We start from the raw sequence: 20,652 nt of genomic DNA, 5'->3' as shown, positions 1-20,652 counted from the left end.
TCACCAGATAGATTTGTTTGTTTTAGTAAATTTCTTGATTTGACAAGTCTGGTAGTAATTAGTGCTGGGCTTGGCTTGTGAAACACCACGATAATAATGTGATTAATTACATTTACTACACATTTGCCTTTACTTCACGCGCAACGGCGTGATTAAGTGACCTTTTGGCGTCTCATGTGAAAGAATAATGCAGGAGGTCAGCCTGCCTCTGTTATGCTATTCACTCACCAAATGAAGAAGTCGCAGGCCTGGATCGACTTCACGAGTCGACGAGTGTTAGAGCAATGACCAGTGACCAGTTACTTTCTGACAATGCTTCAGCAGATAATATGTCAGATCATTAAGACCTGTTTACATATATTGTTTTTAATCCAGTTCCTCAAGTAAGCCTCCACCCACACACACACACGCCCACCAACGCACGCGCACACCCCTACACACACGCACGCGCACACCCCTACACACACGCACACCCCCACCTTTCAGTTCAGTAGAACCTTAATTAATGTTGCGGCCCCCACCGTGTCATTCGTTGCCTGGCTGCGTTTGGTGCCATCACCCCTTTAGCAAAGGCTAATGTCTTCCTTCCTGCCTGAGCTGGTTAAATGCTGCACAGGGAAACCCGATGCCACTGGTGAATGGTTTAAATTAACATGTGACACGGGAGCTAACATGAAACGCAGGCTGGTAATGCTGTTCAGACATTAGATGACCACCTTGCAAAACACACACAGGTTCTGGTAGTTTGCCAATAAAGGAATGTTATTTATGCAATTTCCAAAATGTGACTGCTCAGCCAAGAGGTCATTTAAAGTCGAAAGCCAAATATATAGACTGCTGTGAAAATAGACTGTTATCAACAATACAGAGCTAAAAGTCAAACACAGCTTGAGTCCACTTTTCCACCTTGTTACTCAAAGTACAAGCACCAGCTGTTTTGCCGTGGGTCTGTAGTCAAAATAAAGGCTGACACAACAAGTTGTTAATCAGTTCCCCGTATGTTTACAGGTGGAAAAAATGAGCTGAACAGGGTGAGCCAGAACCCAAGCACAGGTGCATCCTGGCCTGCTAACACACTGGGTAAGCACATACACGTGAGCTATGCTGGTTTAGTTCCATTCCCACCTGTCTGGCGTCTCCAACGGTGTGCTGGTGAGCTCGGGACCCGCCACCACGTCGGATTCGGAGAAATCTAGGAGGTGTCTGCCACTGTGATGCATGGGAGCAACATCGAGGTTGGAGAAGGAGCCCCTCTGAAACAAACTGACGACAACACAGACAGTCAGGAAGATGTGAAAAACTCGGATACATGTTTTAAATCTTAAACTGCCCCTTGCTTATCGTAGTAAAGGATAAATAAGAATTTTTGATAAAGATAAGAAAAAAAACTCGGGGGTTTATTTTAAAATAAATTATTTTGAAGAGAACTGCAGATAAAAAAAAAATCAGTTTGGAAGTACAAGTTAGGGCCTACAGTCACACCATTTGAACCTTCTGACACAGAGTGACATTAAAACCATAAGCTTCAAAGTATTACATTGCAAGTTGATGTCAAAAACCAATGCAGTTTAAATCATAATTGGAAGTGGAATGAAAAGGATTCATAAATTTAAAACATTTAATTAAAACAAATTTAAAAGTGTTCTGGGCAGTATATTTCAGCTTCATCGAGTCAACACTTGGCTCAATGGGAATGTGGACAAAGTTAAATTCAGGGCAGTATTAATAGAAAACCTTTGGCAATGATGCTGCCAGCTTTCAGAGTTCTTTGGTTTGTTCACTGTGATGAGGAGTATTAGTTTTCTCTGCCACAAGCAGCATTTTCTACGCAGGTAAAGGGGTCACTTTCTTCCACATTTGCTATGTTCTGTTTACGGTTTGGGGAAAACTGCAAATATGATTTTTTATGGCTTCCTTTTAAAAAAAAAAAATAATGCTTTTGTAAAAAAAGGTACACAAATTAGGTGATTGCTGAAGACAGCTGCTTGCTCTGAGATTTAATTGATCAGAATAAAAGAAGCAAATACAAACTTCCTCTGCGCTTTATTTGTAAAAAAAAAAAAAATCGAAAACCATGTCTCCTCCTTTAACTTTATATGCCTCACTTAGTGTTGGTCTATTGGATAAAATCCAAATAAAGTATATCAAATGTATAAAAAGTTCAGCTAAGATGAGAAAAGGCAAACTTATTCATTACTGAGAACTAGAATGCAACCAAAAGAGCATTTTCCCAGCTCAGAAAGTAGGCAGAGCATATCATCTCTCCAAACAAGGCATGCTTACATCTTTGTGGAAAAGCTATTCCCAAAAGAAAACATTTTTGTAAAATGAAAACAGAATCTGACGTTTTTGTTGGAGATGGAGGCTGAGTTTTAGTTTGTGGAATTACACAATTTCTTCATCTGCTGGCAGTAACAAAGCTTTTTTTAAAAAAAAATCTCAGTTAGGGTTTTAGCTCAAATCATAATTTGTCAAGTGTTATTATAAACAACATAAGAAAAATTGCAACATAAAACAAGTTTTAGATGTTTGGGCTCTGCCTTCCTTTGACTTATGTAATAACAAACCAGTTTTGAACAGTCATTATCCATTAGACATGAGACTTTTTTTTAACTGTCTGAACAACAGAAGGAATAGGGCACAGGCATGTTACCAATAATTTCCTTTCCAATTATAGCACATGAAGGTTATGTAATTGAACTTGCACCTTCAACCGAACTAAATGCCAGTCATTGCTACAGTGAAGAATAATTGAGATAAAGTCAACGTCAGTGCTAACCTGACAAGTTTATTTTTGACGAAATCCACAAACATTTGGTTTCCTGTGCAGACAAAAAGCAATAAAATACTTCATTGTTTTATACTGTTTTCAGCTGGCTTGTTCTGTTAAACCTCCAACATGAGGAAGAATCTTACAATGAGTCATGGGGCTTCCCGTTTGTCTTTCTCCGGTAATCAAAGACATTTACAGGGTTACGAGGGGTGGATTTTGGAGCTGTTCAGCAACAGTGTCTGCCATCTTGAGCTCCCCTTTAGTTTCAAACAAAACTTCAGCCACCAAATCAAATCACCGTAGAGCGCAGATGCCAACAGAGCGACTCTCACCTTGTTGGTCCCACATTTAGCACCAGGAACACCAGAACAGCCATGAGGCACACAGCTCTCCTCTTGGGTGCTGTTGCTTTAAGAACTGAGTTCTGCAAAAACATTACTTTTATGTTACTACACTATTTTATCCCAACTCGTTATCTTCTCAGGTCCATTCGAAATATTTCTCACCTGACCCAGCAGGCCTTCCAGCTGCTTCTTCAAGTTGCCGTTCTCACTCTTGAGTGCCTCGTTTTCAGACAGCGCTACTTTCAGACGAGCTTCCAGCGAGAGCAGATACTCTTTCTTCTTCTTGCGAGAGAGCGATGCTGACTCCCTGTTCTTTATCATGCGTTGCTGCTTCTGGGACAGCCTGGACTGATGGGAGAGCGCAACAAAAACAGGAACACAAGTTTAAAGGTTGTGTTTATGTTTTGCTCATTTTAATCTAAGACGTACAGTGACCCACGACTATTTCATTCCTGGTTTTACATGTTGACATGGTACAGCCAGAATCCTCAATGTATGTCATGTGATGCAACAATGCACATTAGTGCTTTGGAAGGAAACAGTTTTATCATTATTGTAAAAGAATATGAAAAGCGTGGCATGATATTCACTCAGGTTTGTGGGGTATGTCTCTTCCATGTAGCTTAATCTCAGATTTGATAAAAAACACAAGTGAACATCAGCTTAAGGACTTTTACTGGGTCATTTAAACACATTTACAGCTTTCCTGCTGGAAAAAGCAGCACCATACTGCCACTACCATAATTCACAGAAGGTTAGGTCGATCAGAATGATTTATTAGTTTCCCTCCACATGGTGTTCTGCATGAAGGCTAAAAATGTTCATTTTTTTCTAATCTGATCAGAGTATGTTCTCCCACGTCTTCCATGACCTGTGGGCTTGAAGCAAACCTGGCCCTGCACAATCATGCACAATAATTTGTTGTTTAGACAAGAAATAATAATCTGTTCATTTTGACATGCCAAAAAACATTATACTAAGGTAAGTACATCAGTTTAGCATCAGTGTTTATGACTTTTTTCATATCAAATAGGAGCTACAATGTATGCTTGAATACCCTCTCATGACATAGGTGGTAAATAAAAGATCAGAAAAAGAAAAGAAAAATAGAATATTACAAGACATGTACAAAGCACAAGGTAAGAAAAAATAGATTTTTAGCAAAGAACGTACTGGATGAAAAGCAGATCCAAAAGAGGAAAAGGGACTCAACAGTGTCACATCTGTTTTCACTTCCATTTATCACAGTGATACAATAATAAACACTCAGGTTTAAGATGTGTTTTGTGTCGTGGAGCCCTCTAAAACAAATCCCAGTCTGAACTGTCTCAGGGACAGCCCTACTATGCACTCAGCTATACTTTGGCATGAATATATTTATAACAGAATCTCAGAGGTCAAGAGGTCATTTGCGATGACTGTTTCAAATGTGAGGAAGGGTGTGTTTATGGAGTGTGTGACTCTGTAAGGACTGGGTTACATCCAAGACACATAAACAGCCTAAATGTTTATGTATCCTAAATGTCTGGATGGAGTTGAGACACGGCCTGGCTTAACTTCTGCATTTAGACTGAGTTTTGTCGGAACAAACGTAAAATACGTAATGCATAAAAACGAATTAATGAGGATTCAGTCGCAAACCATACCTCGCAAATCTTTCTCCTTCACCTCAATGAGAAGAGAAGTGAAATCTAGTCACTGCATCCAAACCTAAATAGTGCATAAATTACAATGAACTCATAGGGAATGGAGTACCTGTCCATGCAGACCCCTGCCACCTATGTGCAGCAGTTTTTATTTTTCCAAAGCAATAATTTTCCTCGGGGTCAGCCTCTATGAACACAGACCATATAGCTCTGATGGCGATTAAGTTATTTGTATTGCTGTATTTGTGTTCTGTCTCCTGAGAAACCCCTCTGTCTCTTAGCCCAGAACTGGGAGCCGTGCCATCAGCCCCAGCCTGGGAACGCTACAAGTAGCAGTTACCAGGGCAACTGTGGAGCGGGGGGAGCTTTATATTGACTCGACAATGAGAACGAGGTGGAGAATTTGGGACAGAACGAGGCATGTTTCAATAAAAAGCCTTAGAATTGTGAAGAGGTTAATACCAGTGCGGGTTCGAGGTTGGTTTTGGTGACGGTGAGAAAGGTCAACAAGAATAGGAATATGCTTGGAAACGTGCCAACATACAGTGGCCAACTTTAGAGAGTATGCTGACGAGGTCTGTGTGTGTTTACGTGAGTAATGCCAGAAGTCATTTTCCTCTCCGAGAGCTGATGTCCATTCGACTTCTCAACAGATGAATGCAGGTGAAGACAGAAAAGGAAGAGTTGTCGAGGGTAAAACAACAGTTCCCAGCATGCCTGAATGAGTTTTTAGGAGTTTCCTTTTTTCAAGATTTCAAGGGTCACTAGGAAGGGAAATGAGCTGCACCAAGATTGGTCATTCTGCTTGTGACCAGGATCGGATGATTTTACACTTGACAGGCAATGATCGGTGCCTGTGTTGGAAACTGGAAATCAAATCTTTTTCACCCAGTGCCAATCGATCTCACAAATAATGATAATAAAAAATAAAACAATTATATGTGCAACTTGTCAATGCAGGAAAGAAATTCAAGGTTCACAAACAGGTTTAAAAAAGAAAAAGAAAAAAGATTAAAGCTGTAAGAAGCTTTCAGCAGACTGCTTCAACTAGCTGAGGATTTTACAGTAAATTTGTTGAGTTTCAACCTTTAGAGTGCACGGCAACGCAAACAGTGCTATGTGCTTTAACCATGCTCATCACTAATACAGGAAACTAAGGACAAAAATACAACATTATTAAGTTTGTCATTACAAACTGAATATTTCCAGAGAGTAGGAAAAGTCTTTTTGCTATAAATTAAAGCGAAGACACAATTAACGTTTACCATGTTTCTACTTTCACTTAATCCTTCATTCCAATCATATGATTGTTTTGAACCTACTATGTTATAATTGAAATAATGTAAGCAACTTGACATATTTTTAGTAAACATATAGTTTTCTTGTTATATGTACTACAAATCTGTTTTTAAACATGTAGCTGCTAAAAAGTGAAAAAAAAAAGTTTAAGCTATTTGTTTTTAAAACTGTTGAACAAACTTTATAAAAAACAGTCAATAACTTTTGACAAGACAGGAAAATAGATGCAGGCATACAAATACTAACACTGAAACAAGATAGCGTTTACAATCTCACTTGCTTAAAAATTGAGGGATTTGTTTCCTTACACTCTGTGATGAAAGGAACATTCACAAAAGAAATACTGGAATCTTCAAATAAACTTTGTATCACTGTACGTTTTTTAAAGCCTCCTTCATTTCCTATAATATTCAGTTTATGCTCTGATGTGTATCAAAAATAAAAAAGGCAGGAATTCCGATTTCACTAGCAATTATTCATTAGCAATTATTTTATGTAATTTACAAAATATGTGCAAGTAACTCAAAAAAAATATATAATAAAAATCTTCTACATTCAAGCTTGTTTACATGCAGTTTCCCATTTCTGATCATGCCGAATTGAAAAAGAAGAAACTCCTAATTTTTTATGTCAGCATTACCTAGAAGTTTTATTTTTATATTCACAAGATAAGTGTCCAAAACAGCAGCTGTATGATTTTAGATGCCTCATGTGCCAAGGCAGTAAAAGCTCAGAAAAGGCCACATTTGGGATGAGGTCCAGTGTTGAGTCTAATGCTGATATTTGCTGGTTTTCCCTCATATGAGGGCTTAAAGAATAAGCTTCCTTAAAGGGGCAGTATTATGAAAATATATATATATATTTTTAGCTTTACACCTTGCTATAATGTTATTCTCAAGTCATCTTCATTCCAAATGATGGGAGGATTTCTTGTATCCACGAGTTTCAATCTGGACTCGTCTCCGTTGGTGTAGAACACCCACACAGGTCAAGCACACACATTATAATCCTTGGTTGTATAGCAGCCTATTACATTACACTGACCCAATCCCCTGATGGCTGTTTACAGCTGTCGCAAAGGGCTCTGTCCTGCATAACACCTGCCTGAAGCATGTAATCATTAGCAGCCGTTTGCACACCCAGGCCAAAATACAGTAATGGGAAAAAAAAACAACTAAACTAAACAGGATCAGTGACATCCATGGGCTAGCTGAAGACATAACTTGCAGCAGCACCTGGCTCACGCATGTCATCTTTAGGAGTTATTTTACAATCTCAACAGCCAACCAAGCTGAAGCGTGTGAGCACAGCTGCTGAGGACGCAAGCAGTGCATACACTCTCACACAGCGTGAATCGCCTCTTCAGGCTCTCTGACTCCACATTCACTGACATCACCGCATTTGTTTAAGTTGCCACCAGCTGAAATCTTTGACAGATTTTATAAGACTTGATTTGTTTTGTTAAACATTAAACACACCTTTTAAATCTAACATCTTATTTTATGAACTTCCACGACTTTCCTTTGGGAATTAACAAGTGTACCCAGCATTCCTCCCTTCCTCACAATTAAGGAACTCAGACCCTTCCTTTGAAACTTGGTTATTCAGAGTCCAAATTCTTGCAAATGTTATTGACCCTACCTTCACAATTTGGTATTTGTTTTGGCCACTAGAGTCTGAAATTCCTTCACATCATTCTCTAGATTTGGGTATAATTACGCTTAATTATACCCACAATAACCGGACAAGTTCCAGCATTGTTAGGATCAAGATGAATTGCCCAGACTAATAAAACAAAAATACTGAAGCATTAGGTCATAACTGAAAGTATTCCCTTTCACATGCATCAGGCCCACAAGTCAGCTTTAGACAATGATGATAAGGAGAAATTTGGATACATATTTTTCCTTTTTTGGGTTTTAACCGATAAAGTGATAAACTGTATGAATTAATAGGACTTATTTAATTTACAGCTTCTTTTTTCCTGTTGTGTTTTTTCCATGGCATAAACAAACCAGACCAAAGAATAAAAAAAATAAAAACCCAATGCTGAGGGGAAAAAAAGAGAAAAAAACAAAGTTGTAAGAACACAATAAAAGTGACTTTTGTCATTAAACTTCAGGTCTGCACAACAGAAACAAATAACTACAATGAAAAAGTAGAAAGACCCAACCAACAAGTCTTTAGGAAGAATCTGAAGGGTTCACAAAAATGTGAAGTAAACAACTGCAAAGACACATCACAAACTGAACACACCAACATTTTTTTCACATGTTGATTATCTGCAAAAGTCCCTGCTGCTGAAACATAGCATCATGAAATCCCTAAAAATCTCTGCTGAGTGAAGTTAAGTGAATCTGTGTGGGAGACATATTGTCTGAATCTTCCACTCCACTTCAGCTACACTTATTGGCAACGTAATAAACAAAGCAGAAAAAAAAAAAAATCATCCATGGAATATTATTGTTCTATAAAAGGCTAATGACCATGTCATTTTCTCCATAAATGACATACAGCACCCTCCAAACATATTAACACCCCTGGTAAAAATGTGTAAAGACCCATAAAATCAATTAATCTTTTATTGCAGCAGCAATAGTTCTCTAGAGAACTTTAGAAATTGTTTTTTTATACTTCTCTTAGCAACCTCCTCACTGTGTGTGATGGCAAAATTGACGCAGCTCTGCACCCAGCATTGTCTGTCACGGTTCTTGTAGTTTTAAGGGATGCACCGATCCGGCTTTTCCTGGCCAGTACAGATTTTTTCTCTGAGGTCTGACCTGCCAGTTTGGATATTAACTGAACCTGATTTTTTTTATTTCTAAGGAATATAACACAAAACAATAAATGTGCTCCATGTTCCAGGATTGTTTTTTTTATGTACAAATGAAATCTCTTTCAATGCAGTCTAATTCAGTAACAGTAGCTTGTCGTTACACAAACCTAATTGGTAAAATGTTTATCAAAATATCCATCAAATTGATTACATGCTGCAGAGTTTCCCCCAGAAAACGTGGTGAGCCCGGTGGTAGGGTTGCTAGGGCAGTCATCCAGCAGTCTACCACATTTTTCAGTAAACACATGTTTAAAGTTCACAGGAAATTTGAAAATATCACTAGGTAATTATGTGTTTCTGCAAGACATTAACAATACCAAAACACCAACTATAGTCTTAAAAAAGGCAAATATTAAAAAAAAATAATAACACACACAAACTGTTGCAAAGAAAAGTCTTTTCTCTGTTTTACAATCACAAATTAGTTGGCAAACAAAATTAATTTGTAGGTTTACATTTTCTATTTTCAACAGCAGTTTTGGTGCTTAATATTTTTTTATATATATATTAGGGTCTCAAAATAATAAAATGGTTCTGGTCTGAAGTCATTAGTGTCTACTTTGACAGCCATGGTCCATGAAATGTAATAAATTTTGTCCAGCCATGTGGAAAAACACAATCACTAACATTAAAATATATATAAGTGCCTTTCCATCAGCACTTTATTTTCACATTTTAAACACAACTTAAAAGTTAATGATTTGTGAAATTAAAGTAAATACAAGAAAAAGGGTCGCAAAGACCGAGTTTGGATTGGACTTGATCCATCCAGTCACGAGTGTGAGCTTGACAATCAAAATGTCATACATTACATAGTAAGTGAGCATTTTCGTGTGAGCTATAATTCTGTGCAGCTGCAGGAAAGTGCATATGCACATGCCTTTGCATGCCCATACATAAACAACAGCTGAATGCATTACATATTCAATGAAATAACTAACTGGCAGACTAATGGTAAGGAAACGGCTTTAAACGACAACCTTTAAACTTGCTTACATAGCTGCTATCTGGCAGAGGGAGAAAACGAGAGACAGAGACACAGCGATCCACAGAAACAGATTTAAAATGGAGCCATGTGTGCATCTTAAATACACAAACTGAGACGTAATGTTTTAGCATTTTTGTTTAGCTAATAACATCTCTGTTAAGCAGTGGGACTCAGCATGCACCTGATGTTTCTAAATGTTTTGTTTTTTTAGCAGCATCTATAAGTATTTTCTGAAGTTTGACAGCACTAACAGATATTAACTCAACAAAATATAAATAAACTAATAAATATCTACCTATATTTGAGTTAGTTATAACGCTATAAAGAATAAAACAATTACAGGGCAGTCCACCAGCGGCCCACTGTGGTTTTGTTATAAAATGCTGGAAGTTGAGAGGAAGCTTAAAAATATAATGAAGTAAATATGTGTCTTTGAAAGGCATTCTTTTATGTTTACTCAACAGTCAGAGTGCCTGATTGATACCATGCATACTGAACTAAATCTAACATTTTTTTCATTTCATTTGTAAAAACAATGTATATATATTTACAAGAAACACAAAATGATATTTTTGCCTTCTTATATATTTATATTTTAAATGTCTATAATGAGAGTCCATAATGTTTGTGTGCACAATATTCTCAAATAAAGCTGATTTTATGATCATTTTTTCCTCATGTTCGAATGATGCTTGCTAAGCTGGAGCAGCACTAATTTTGTTGGCTTCCACAAAACAGTTCAGGATTTTGACTGTTTTTAGTCTATGAAAACCACGATAGTGACAGCAAAAGTGTTAATTATTAGTCTCTGAAAGCTCTTAAAACCCGGAGTATATGTTTCGTTTCCTTCTCTATGTGCTGACGTCTCAACGTTAATTGACTTACGTCGTCGTCTGAGGAAGGGGTTCGAAGCGTGACAGAAACCAGTGGGGGAGCAGCTACCGGAACATGCTTGTCCTGGGTGAGTGTTGGCACAGCAACCACATTAGCAGAGACGGCCTGTGGTGTCTGGATGTGGAGAAGCTGGCTCGCCTGGGACAGCACTATGGGATGGCCTGAATGAAAGACACAGCGCATGCACGTTTTTCAAATTACAAGCTTTACTGTAATCATATGTTTACAGTACAACCAACACACTGTGATTACTTAAATAGGTGAGTATGACCTCGAGTTTCACGAACAGTAATTAGATCGCAGTTATACAAACTGCATAACTAAGCAGAGGAGGACGCTTTGTCTTCACGGGAAGCTTCACTTTGGATATCTTTAATAATAAGTAGTCTATCTTTAACATTGTTGTTAGGATTAAAAGTATGCCACAAAACTTCAGTCACTGCTTGTAAACACCAAAGCTTTGCTCTATCATTGCTGTACAGCATCGTCAGGAACAGATTACACAGTGTGAACTTTGTGAGTAGAGTTACACTTAAAGCAGCAAGTAAGCAAAACAAGAACACATCTTTACATTTCCTTTATCCTGTATATTGGACATTTTTCAAATAAATTATGTAGCACTGGTGGTTCTAGACCAATTTTAGGCAAAGTTACTACGGGGTGTATGCTATTCTGATCCGTTATTAAAACGACCTTTTCAATATTTCTGGACCGAAGAAATAGACCAACATTCATCTATACTAACATGACAAGTAATAAACAGCTGAAAGCAGTAAATTAATTCTACACATGATAACTACTTTTACTAAAAATAAAGTACCCTCCACTTTTCTGTTTCTAAAGTTAAAAAATTGTTTCCAAAATAGTTTTTTTTTTCTTGCCTTAAATTCAAAATTGAGAAAGAACAATGTCTTTGACTCAATATAACTGCTGTTTTACTTTTATCTTGGCTAGACTGCAGTAATATATTATACTACTGGAGCCGGATATTTTTTTGTTGTTGTTATTGTTATTATTTTGGAGAAATGTAAGTAATTTAATATTCAGTATTTGCAGATCGCAAGTCCAAGCCCAATTTCATTAAAGTTACCACACTCCAAAGATTTATCAGATTAACAGAATTATGTCAGTAGTCTCAAATACAGTCTTGCAAGAAGTGAACAGAAAAACAGGCAGTGATGTGTCTTAAATACGTCTAGCTGTTCAGCACTTTGGGTTCCTGACATAAAAAAAACAGATAATCTGATATCAATAGTTTAGAAACTGAGGCTCCAATTTGTTTTTGTTTTTTTTGTTTAAATACTTTGAGAGTTTGAGCAAGGAAAAAAAAACAAAAAAAACATGATGTAGTTAATGTACAGATTCAGGGCCAAATAAATTGTAAGGGAATATACACTAATGGTTTTTATTTTGTTCTCACTGCTGTGAAACCTTTATTGCATAATTTAGAAATTCAAAGAATCGAAAAAGTTCAAACTTTCAATCGTCCTTTTTTATGAAAGAATTTGAAAAAAGTTGCTGCTTTAAGAGCATTAACCTACATCTGATACAGCCCAAGTCTCTCAAAATCCCATCAGCCTGTGGTGTCCTACCCCTTTGCCTTCTACTGGGCTCTGTGTGTTTAAAGTGCAGGTGGTGAAGATGTTTGGCAGAGTGGCCCGTGCCTTTAAACGTCCACATTCCAAACTGAGAGGCTTGTGAGTTATGTATTTGAACTCACACAAACATGGGCCCAAAAAGCGAAAACAAAAGGACCAAAAACACAATAATATCTAGTGCTCACTAATGTTCTGTTACTCAGTGAGCCCTACACTTATGAGTACGAGATTATGACAGCAACTCTTACCCAAACATACCCAGCAATCATAATGTTTAATTCTGTCAGTGTTAATCAGGTGCAAGAATTTACTAGATTTGTAAACAAATCTCTAATTTGCCAGCAGAACAAAAGTTCGCCATTTGTGAGAAGAATTTACAAGGCTGGAATAAAAAGAAAGCATATGTTTGCGCAGGAATAAACAGACTGTCTGTGGATCAGATTCAAAAGAGTTCATTACTTTTTTAATGAAATGGCACTACCCAGGTAAAAAACACAGACCAGATTTTCAAACAAACAGCCTGGATTCCCATCTTGTGACTCGATCTAGGTCAGGATGTCTCATCCTAAACTCTTCACCATATTGGTCAACACCAGGCAAACATGCCAGAAGTTCAAATGCATTTTAGCAAAGGTCAGCCACCCCACCCACTTGGGCTTCGTGCAGTGAGATAAGTATTTATTCTGGCTTTCCCGGTGCTGATGTAAGACTCCAAATCAAGGCCAAAGACATAAAAAAGAAAATCCTTGATGACTTTAATGAAAACCACAAACATCCGTGGCTATTTAGGACATTGCTTAACATGTTGATATGTTTATGATTTTACTTCCATGTTCATGTTGCCTGAGTGTCCCAATCAAATGTATGTCAGACTTAAACATTTTTGGTGTTCAAGACCTAAAAATCATATTTATTCACTGTTTTCCAATAAAGTAGGTAAGGTTCACTGATGAGGAAAAAACTGAAATCACAGTGCCATCTGCTGGCTCCATCAAAAACAGCATTTTTTTTTTTCATCTGAACAAAATGAATTGGCAAAGGTGAACAATAAATATATTGATATCTCTAAAATACAACAAAATACCAAAACTGACCTCTTGGTAAGGTGTCCTATATCAATGCAGAGCACAACAAAACAATCTTGTATGCAGTGTGAGAACGGACCTGGTGGGGGTGCTGGTTGGATGCTGATTGGAGCCGGCTTGACAACAGGCAGCACAGTGGTCTGCAGGGGCTGGATGATTATTGTCTTCGGCTGCAAAGAAGCTGCTGTTGCTGCTGGAGCCAAAGGCATGGCTGCAATCAGCGGTCTGGGCTGGATGGAGATCTGTGAGCTCATCTGAATTGGTCTCTTTGCAGGCTGAGCAGGTTTAGCTGTGGCATTGGTATATTTGAATTGCAAGGGTTGGGAGGGACAAGATACGAAAGGAAAAAAAAAAAGAACTGGATTTAGCTCAGGCCAGGAAATTTGCATTTACAGTTAAAATATCTGGGGCCGGCTGTTAACTGTCAAAATGCTACCATGATTTTGTAATGACAATAACAAACAACCCTTGACGATTGTGGAATAATTGCTAAATGAAAAATGTTAGCACTAGAAGCTGCCTTACATGTTAAAACCTTCTGTTTTGGTATTACTGGAGCTCCCTGCTGCTTAGCTGGTTTGGTCTTGTACTAAATTTATTATTAAGCGTTCTTTGTGCCACCTGATAATTAGAAATATTATAATATTTGAGGTGGTGCTTGAAGTGCCACCTCAAGCAACTCCACATCACTTGTGGAGTTGCTTGAGGTGGAACTTTTGTTCCATATCCATTTAGCTCACATTTTTTGATTAAATTATTCTAATAAAACAGCTTGATATTTCTGTGAGAGCACAATGTCTACCAGCTTGTACATAAAAACTGGATTTAGTGGCTAGAATTTTAGTGGTTAGAATTTTCTCTGGCATAAGGTAGAAAAGGCAAATGATAGTTCTTGGTTTAAAACCCCTTAACCGTCAGGAGGATACTGCTTTCCTCATGGACCCATTGGCTTGCATGTAAGTGTTTTTAGGGTTAAGAAGTTAAGGGGTTAAGAAGTGATTACAAATTTTTTTTTTTTTTAAATCTAATTTTTGGCCTTTGAGGTAATGAATGGTCATGTCATATATCATCCATTTAGACTATGCAGGTCATCAGACACCCGTTTACGTAAACTGTCTTGGACCAGATCTAAACAAAAACCATATTTATTTTCTATGATCTTAAATTCTGGAACAAAATCCCAACATCCAAAGATTTGCAGAAACTATTGGCACCTTTAAATTAGGTTTAAATTAAAACTTTTGTTTACAGCAGCTTACATTTAAAAATAAAACTGTTTATAACATTATGTCTTGGATAGTTTTTGTGTTGATGAAGTAGTTTATGTGTATCTCAATTTTTTCTATTATTCTTTTAATGTATTTATTGTTTTAATTTAATCCGTTTCACCGTTCTCCTGCTAAGCACTTGGAATGACCTTGTGGATACAAGCCTTATACAATCACTACCTCTTGACCATTGAGTGCTCCTCTTTGCAACCTTCTTGAGTGGCAGAGAGACTTCAGAGAAACCACTGGACTCGGACGAAACTGAAACTGGGGAAAGCTGTGACTGAGGGGACAGTGCCTCATCCTGCATGGAGAAATAGATACAATGTAAGATCTCCGCAACATTTTATCAGCAATTATTTTTAAGTAGAAGGCCTGAACAGACTTCTTCAAACTGAATGCAGCACCGACAATAGTAATTTTTTTCTACTGCTAAACATGCTTGACTCTTTGGATATGCTACAAAGCATAAAGTCAGTTCTAACTAATGCATCTCAAACTTGCACATTAATAAAATATGAGTGGCTTTTCAAATTCTCCCAGCTGACATGTGCGTCCTTGAATTGTCAAGATAGTTAGCAGACAAGTGTGTACCGACTGTTGGGCAAAAAAGAAAAAAAACTGTAACCCTTGCCCTTGTTTTGACACACTGTGATAATCTGCCCGCTAAATTATGCTAATGTGTCTGAAGTTGTCGGCACCTTTTTTTAATGAGTGGTTGGCCCACAGCTCATACAGACAGTTTGTTATTAATCTGACAAGGTGTTTACAGATTTTATTAATAGGTTTCTTAACTATTATTCCACATATCATTATTCAATCCACATCTAGAGGAAAACAAAATAATTCTTTGTTCCAAAGTGGATTCAGAGATGGTTAGGTATGTAAATGCTCGCAATCGAAACAATTGTAAAACAATTTGCATTGGAAATCCAAATTCAAATGCAGAAAGCTGGGGAAGGGCGAAGCTTTGAGGACAGATTCTTACGTGTAAGGACGATGGAGACAAAGCTTCCACCGAAGCAGGAGAGGGGACGGAGCTCAGCGTGTGGGAAGGAGACAGAGAGTCCACACTCACCTCACCATCTGGACGCACAAAGACACAGACACAAACAGTCAAGTCATTAACATGGAAAATCATGCAGCACAGTCCCAAAAACTCACCTCAAACCATAACGTCTCTCATGGCTGCACAAAATTATGATAACATGCAAATTCACTATTATATTATTAAAACACTTTGCAATGACGGTCCTCATTTTCTCTTTAAATGTTGCTTAGTAACAGAGTACCCTTCTCTTTTTGCAATCTTTGGCATCCTCGCCCCCAAAATCTATAGAATCAAAGTCATCACTAGAATCAAGGTTCCAGTGATGACTTTGAGTTGGAAACTCAGAAATTGGATCTTTGTTGAAAACGTATTGCACAATACCATTAAAAAAGTTGTAAATTTAAATAATAACCAAGACTGCAAAAACACTAGAGAAATATTTTGAATGTTGTTTCTATATCTGCTTATATTAAAGCTCTCAAAGAAAAGTTGGGATAAAATTAAAAGGTTAGAGGATTGCAAAGAACAGAAATAGAAGAATGGTCACAATACTCTGATCTGGGCAACCACGCTATTGAAACATACCAATTGTTTCCTATTTTTACAATCCATACCACGCTATGCCATGAGAACAATAAAATCAAAACAAAACTAGCATCCTAGACAATATAATATTGTTAACAAATACCCCTAAATTTTTCTTTTTCCATCATAAAAAAATCTAATTTTATACCTGATAATAAATGTTGGATTAATGGAAGCTAAAGACGAACAAAAAATAATTACTACTTCCGTCGCTGTACCTGTGCAGGTGCTGCTTGTGTCCACTTCATTCCAAGGAGGAATGTCGATATCAAAATCCAGATGACCTTCATTTGCCTGAGAACCCAAAACAACATCTTTTTTTTTTTTTTACAAAAAAAAATTTACTTCATGGAGAAATATCTTTCAATCAAATGTAAATTGCGAACATTTCTAAATCTAAATTGGTGCTCCCATGTCATAAAACCTGTGCGTACTTGACTGAAAGTGATACACCGTCATCACTAGATCAACTCTGAAGATACTCACGTAGGCACCGCTTTCGAGGGCCTCGAGCAGCTCATCTGCATCCCCCAGGTCATCCAGTTCATCGAACAGGTTAAGGTCTGTGTAACAATGAGGATAAAGACATATGGGTCAGATCAGTTCAGTAATAATAGTAATATAATCAATTGATGTTGGAAGTAAGAGATCACTCTTTTGCCATTTTGACATGGCTTTTGCCATTTTGACATGGCTTCCATAAGCAGATCACTAGTTTTCACAATAACACAACTTTTACACAATGTCAAATCAATCTGGAAAATAGGACACAAATTGCATTGAAAGAAATATGGTGATGTTTTACATGACTAGATCAGTTTAAAGATTACGAAATGCAGCAGAGGTTCTATGAAGGCCATCATGTGTTTGACCATGACATTGTATAGAAGATTAATATTCACTAATATACTGTTAAGTTTTCTTAATGTGCACCGGCTTTCTCTCTTATCTATATATTCATGTGTATGAGCCGGAGATATGGATAAAACAACGTAATAGAGACGGCAGAAACTTTCACCTCCTTAGTTTGACAATTCAAAGATTAACACAGGATCTACCTGACAGGACACAATCAGAACAACAGCAAGTTTCATAGATGAGACGTTAATGAGATAGTCAACACGTAAAAGGCACCATGTTTACTGTGCCACTTGACATAATTTCACAAATAAACAATAGTAGCTTACACCATGACATTCTAATAATGTAGTTGCTGTTATTGCATAATGTGTTTGCATATTATGCAACAATGTTTTGCTACTAGATCCTAAAAGTTCTCGCTTTTTACAACTCTCAGGGCTACTGGTAATCTGTGGCACAAATGCGTCTTCTTCAAGTCTGGTACTATAGTTAAAGTGTATCTCTATAAAGATTCATTTGTCCTTGTGATTAAACTCTGATTCAGTTTCTACGACCTGTACAAGCAGCATACTGTGTGCATAAGCAGCTCATGGGGAAGTGGGGAATACAATACGAAAAATAAAAACTTTTAATTCGTACAATGTTGTATTGAAGAAATATAAAAAGCTTCATCTCAGAAGTGCCTCAAGAAATGTAAAAGTGAAAGCAAAGGTACTATCAAATGTCAAAACTCATAATCTGGACCTAAAATAAACCTTGAATACTTAAAGTTAGAATAACTTGTTAAATTTCAGTGGCTAATTGTAACCATTGTTGCATGTTGTATATGTTTACGTATGTTTCCTATGTATATGAAAACATATATAAACATTTACAGAAAAACTTGAAGTAAACAAAATCACAGTAGCTAAGCTGATTTAAGGGTGTTTGTAACAGTTAATCCGGTTTATTTCACTCTAAAAATTAACTGTTTTATTTCGTGTCTTCTCCGTTATTTACATAAAAACCGACAATGTTACGTCATCTCAGCATCCATAGCACGCTAATGCTAACTGGCTAGCCGAAAGTTGGAAACCACACCAACAAACGTTACGACATCAACCTCAAACTTACGCAGAGGTCATTCCAAAACGACAAATCGCCATAGATGATATATATTTACATGTTTTATTGTGTTAAATCGCTAAACAGTGTCTGCGAACAGCTTCCTTGTGTGAGTGCTTCTAGAAAGAATCAGATGTCTTACCCCACTCTCCTCCCTGATCGATAGGGAACATGCCCGTTTCGCTATCCATCGCTGGGTATTGTTGACAATTTCCGAAGTTTAACTTTAGGTCGGATGACATCTCCCTTTGAATTCATGAGTGACTTATCGCTCAAACGGAAACCAGCTGAGTTCAAGCGCAGACTCACATCACTGTCAAGCTAAATACACGTCTGTCTTTACCGTAAGTCCTACGGATGCCGTTGAGGGACCAGTGTGTTGCATACGACTCCGTTGCGCGGCCTGCGCTGCCTATATTAGCCACCAGGATGCGCTATAATATTAGTAAAGAGGAATTGCGCGTTTTCCCCACAAGTTGTGAAAGGGTGTCTGAGTACATGTCCGTCGTGTTTGAAAAGTATACAAAGTCTTTTACAGCTTAAAAATGAAATTTTGAGTAATTTAAAGAAGGTTAAATTACCTTCTTTCTTCTAAAATCTACTGGATAGTAGATTTTAGAAGGTCCAAAATGGCTATTATCCCACAAATAAATTAATCATTCCATATTATTTGCATGACATGGAATTAAATTAATATTAATTTAAAATATGCATCCAAGGTCATTTAAATGCCTGTAGAGTGTTATTTAATTTTGTGTGATGAGACAGAACATTAGCCCCTTGTAAATAATTTATAATCAATTAAGTGAAATTAAATCCGCATTGTTAGCTGAAAGTATCGCCACATATACAGGTTCTAGTGCACATGTAGTCATGTACTTCATTGACAGCTCCTGGCATACCAGAAACATAAAAAAGAGCCAGTAGAAAAACAAGCTTGGCTAGTTTTTAAGAAGTGCAATATACATTCTCAGCTCTACTATTCAACCCACAAATGCATTTTCCTTACAAATTTGGCACTGTTTAAGGGGAAAACAATCAGGCTTTCCAACCACAAACTTTTCTGCCAGGAGGGCTGTTACAGCAAAGAACAACACCAACACTAATAGCTTAATTATTGCGATCTCTGAATTCAGATTGTGAAAACAATATGCAACTCTTCATGAAGACTGTGTTTTTTACTGCAGATGGTTTGATTTTAGATAGCGCAACCAGTAGCATAAACATATTGATGGCATAACATTGATTAAAGTAATAAATATGCTGGTTGTCCTTTTAATTCAGCTAAAAGTTTAGAAAAGCATTGCATTTTAAATGTAGTTTTGCCTTTCTACATTGTAAAATTGAGTTGTTTTATTTTCTGCACAAATAAATCCCAGTCTATACTGTCGTCCTTCTGAAAAGGCAGTGTTTAAATCTTACTGGAGTATTTGTGTGGTCAAGAATTAGCTCTTCTGACTAATATGAGCATTCGGGCATTGCAAAGGCCTTGGGTCGTTCACACACTGATGACTCACAAGGGCCACACTCACATGTCAATCATGTAAGAGTGTCAGAGTTGTGCAAATCAAAGTGCAAATAAATGTTAAAGTCAGGTCATATTTCCAGCCTGACTGTGAACTGATGTTAAACCACCTAAAGGGTTGTCACCATTCTGGGCCATGTCAGAAGGATTGGATAGCTTCTTCTACAGGGCTAAACTGCTGCTGACGTCTCACTCCTGGTGTGAATTCTACTTTAGTGTCACGACAGTGAGTCCAAGCATCTGGGGTTTAATCTGAAACATTTTGAACAGGCCTTTCTGCAATATTCCAACATATCAAATGAGTTAGACTTGTTTTTAATACATAAAACATAAATATAAGAACAAGTTTCTAAAGATACTATCTGGTGAAAAGCACAATGTTGAGAAACAAATCCGATTTCTGTTATGGCTAAATATGTTTAAGTAATAATAAAAAATAACTAATTTACATATCATATATTCTTTCACTCAGTGATTTTGAAAGCTTGGATGATCCTAACAGAGCAGAGACATTAGAGACATGGTGTGTTAAAAATCAGCAGCAGGTGTACACTGGGCCTAATCCCTCATGGGCATTTCAGGCTATAGAGAGATTAACCTGAGGTGGTCCGGTTCAGCTCCTTTTAAAAAGAACAAGCCCCTAGTCTGTCTTAACTTATTATGGCAAGGTGACGACTAATGTGAAGGTCAACCATCTGGCAGGGGTCTGCAATCAACCTGCAGTCTAACCTAAAACCGAGTCATCTGTTTTTTAATCTAGTAAACCTACATAATTAATATATGGTGGTGACCAGT

The 20,652-nt window shown here is 37.3% G+C and overlaps 1 protein-coding gene across 2 annotated transcripts in view; it reads right to left on the bottom strand.

Annotated features, from left to right (window-relative positions):
- atf6 (activating transcription factor 6) overlaps positions 1-18,691 on the bottom strand; it is a 31,448-nt gene extending 12,757 nt beyond the window's left edge. For both annotated transcript variants that reach the window (XM_028026626.1, XM_028026627.1), the window contains exons 1-10: positions 18,475-18,691; positions 16,854-16,930; positions 16,586-16,661; positions 15,720-15,817; positions 14,912-15,035; positions 13,543-13,752; positions 10,772-10,941; positions 3,280-3,465; positions 3,106-3,197; positions 1,126-1,263 (exon numbers count right to left, since the gene is read on the bottom strand). In XM_028026626.1, coding sequence (XP_027882427.1) covers positions 1,126-1,263; positions 3,106-3,197; positions 3,280-3,465; positions 10,772-10,941; positions 13,543-13,752; positions 14,912-15,035; positions 15,720-15,817; positions 16,586-16,661; positions 16,854-16,930; positions 18,475-18,574 — 1,271 coding nt within the window. In that variant the 5' untranslated portion in view covers positions 18,575-18,691. The remainder of the gene's footprint in view (positions 1-1,125; positions 1,264-3,105; positions 3,198-3,279; positions 3,466-10,771; positions 10,942-13,542; positions 13,753-14,911; positions 15,036-15,719; positions 15,818-16,585; positions 16,662-16,853; positions 16,931-18,474) is intronic.
- Positions 18,692-20,652: the final 1,961 nt, after the last annotated feature.

Source organism: Xiphophorus couchianus, chromosome 9 (genome assembly GCF_001444195.1).
Source record: "Xiphophorus couchianus chromosome 9, X_couchianus-1.0, whole genome shotgun sequence".
In the NCBI taxonomy this organism is placed as follows: domain Eukaryota; kingdom Metazoa; phylum Chordata; class Actinopteri; order Cyprinodontiformes; family Poeciliidae; genus Xiphophorus; species Xiphophorus couchianus.
The sequence above is the reverse complement of the archived record's forward strand: the minus strand, read 5'-3'. Positions and strand labels throughout refer to the sequence as shown.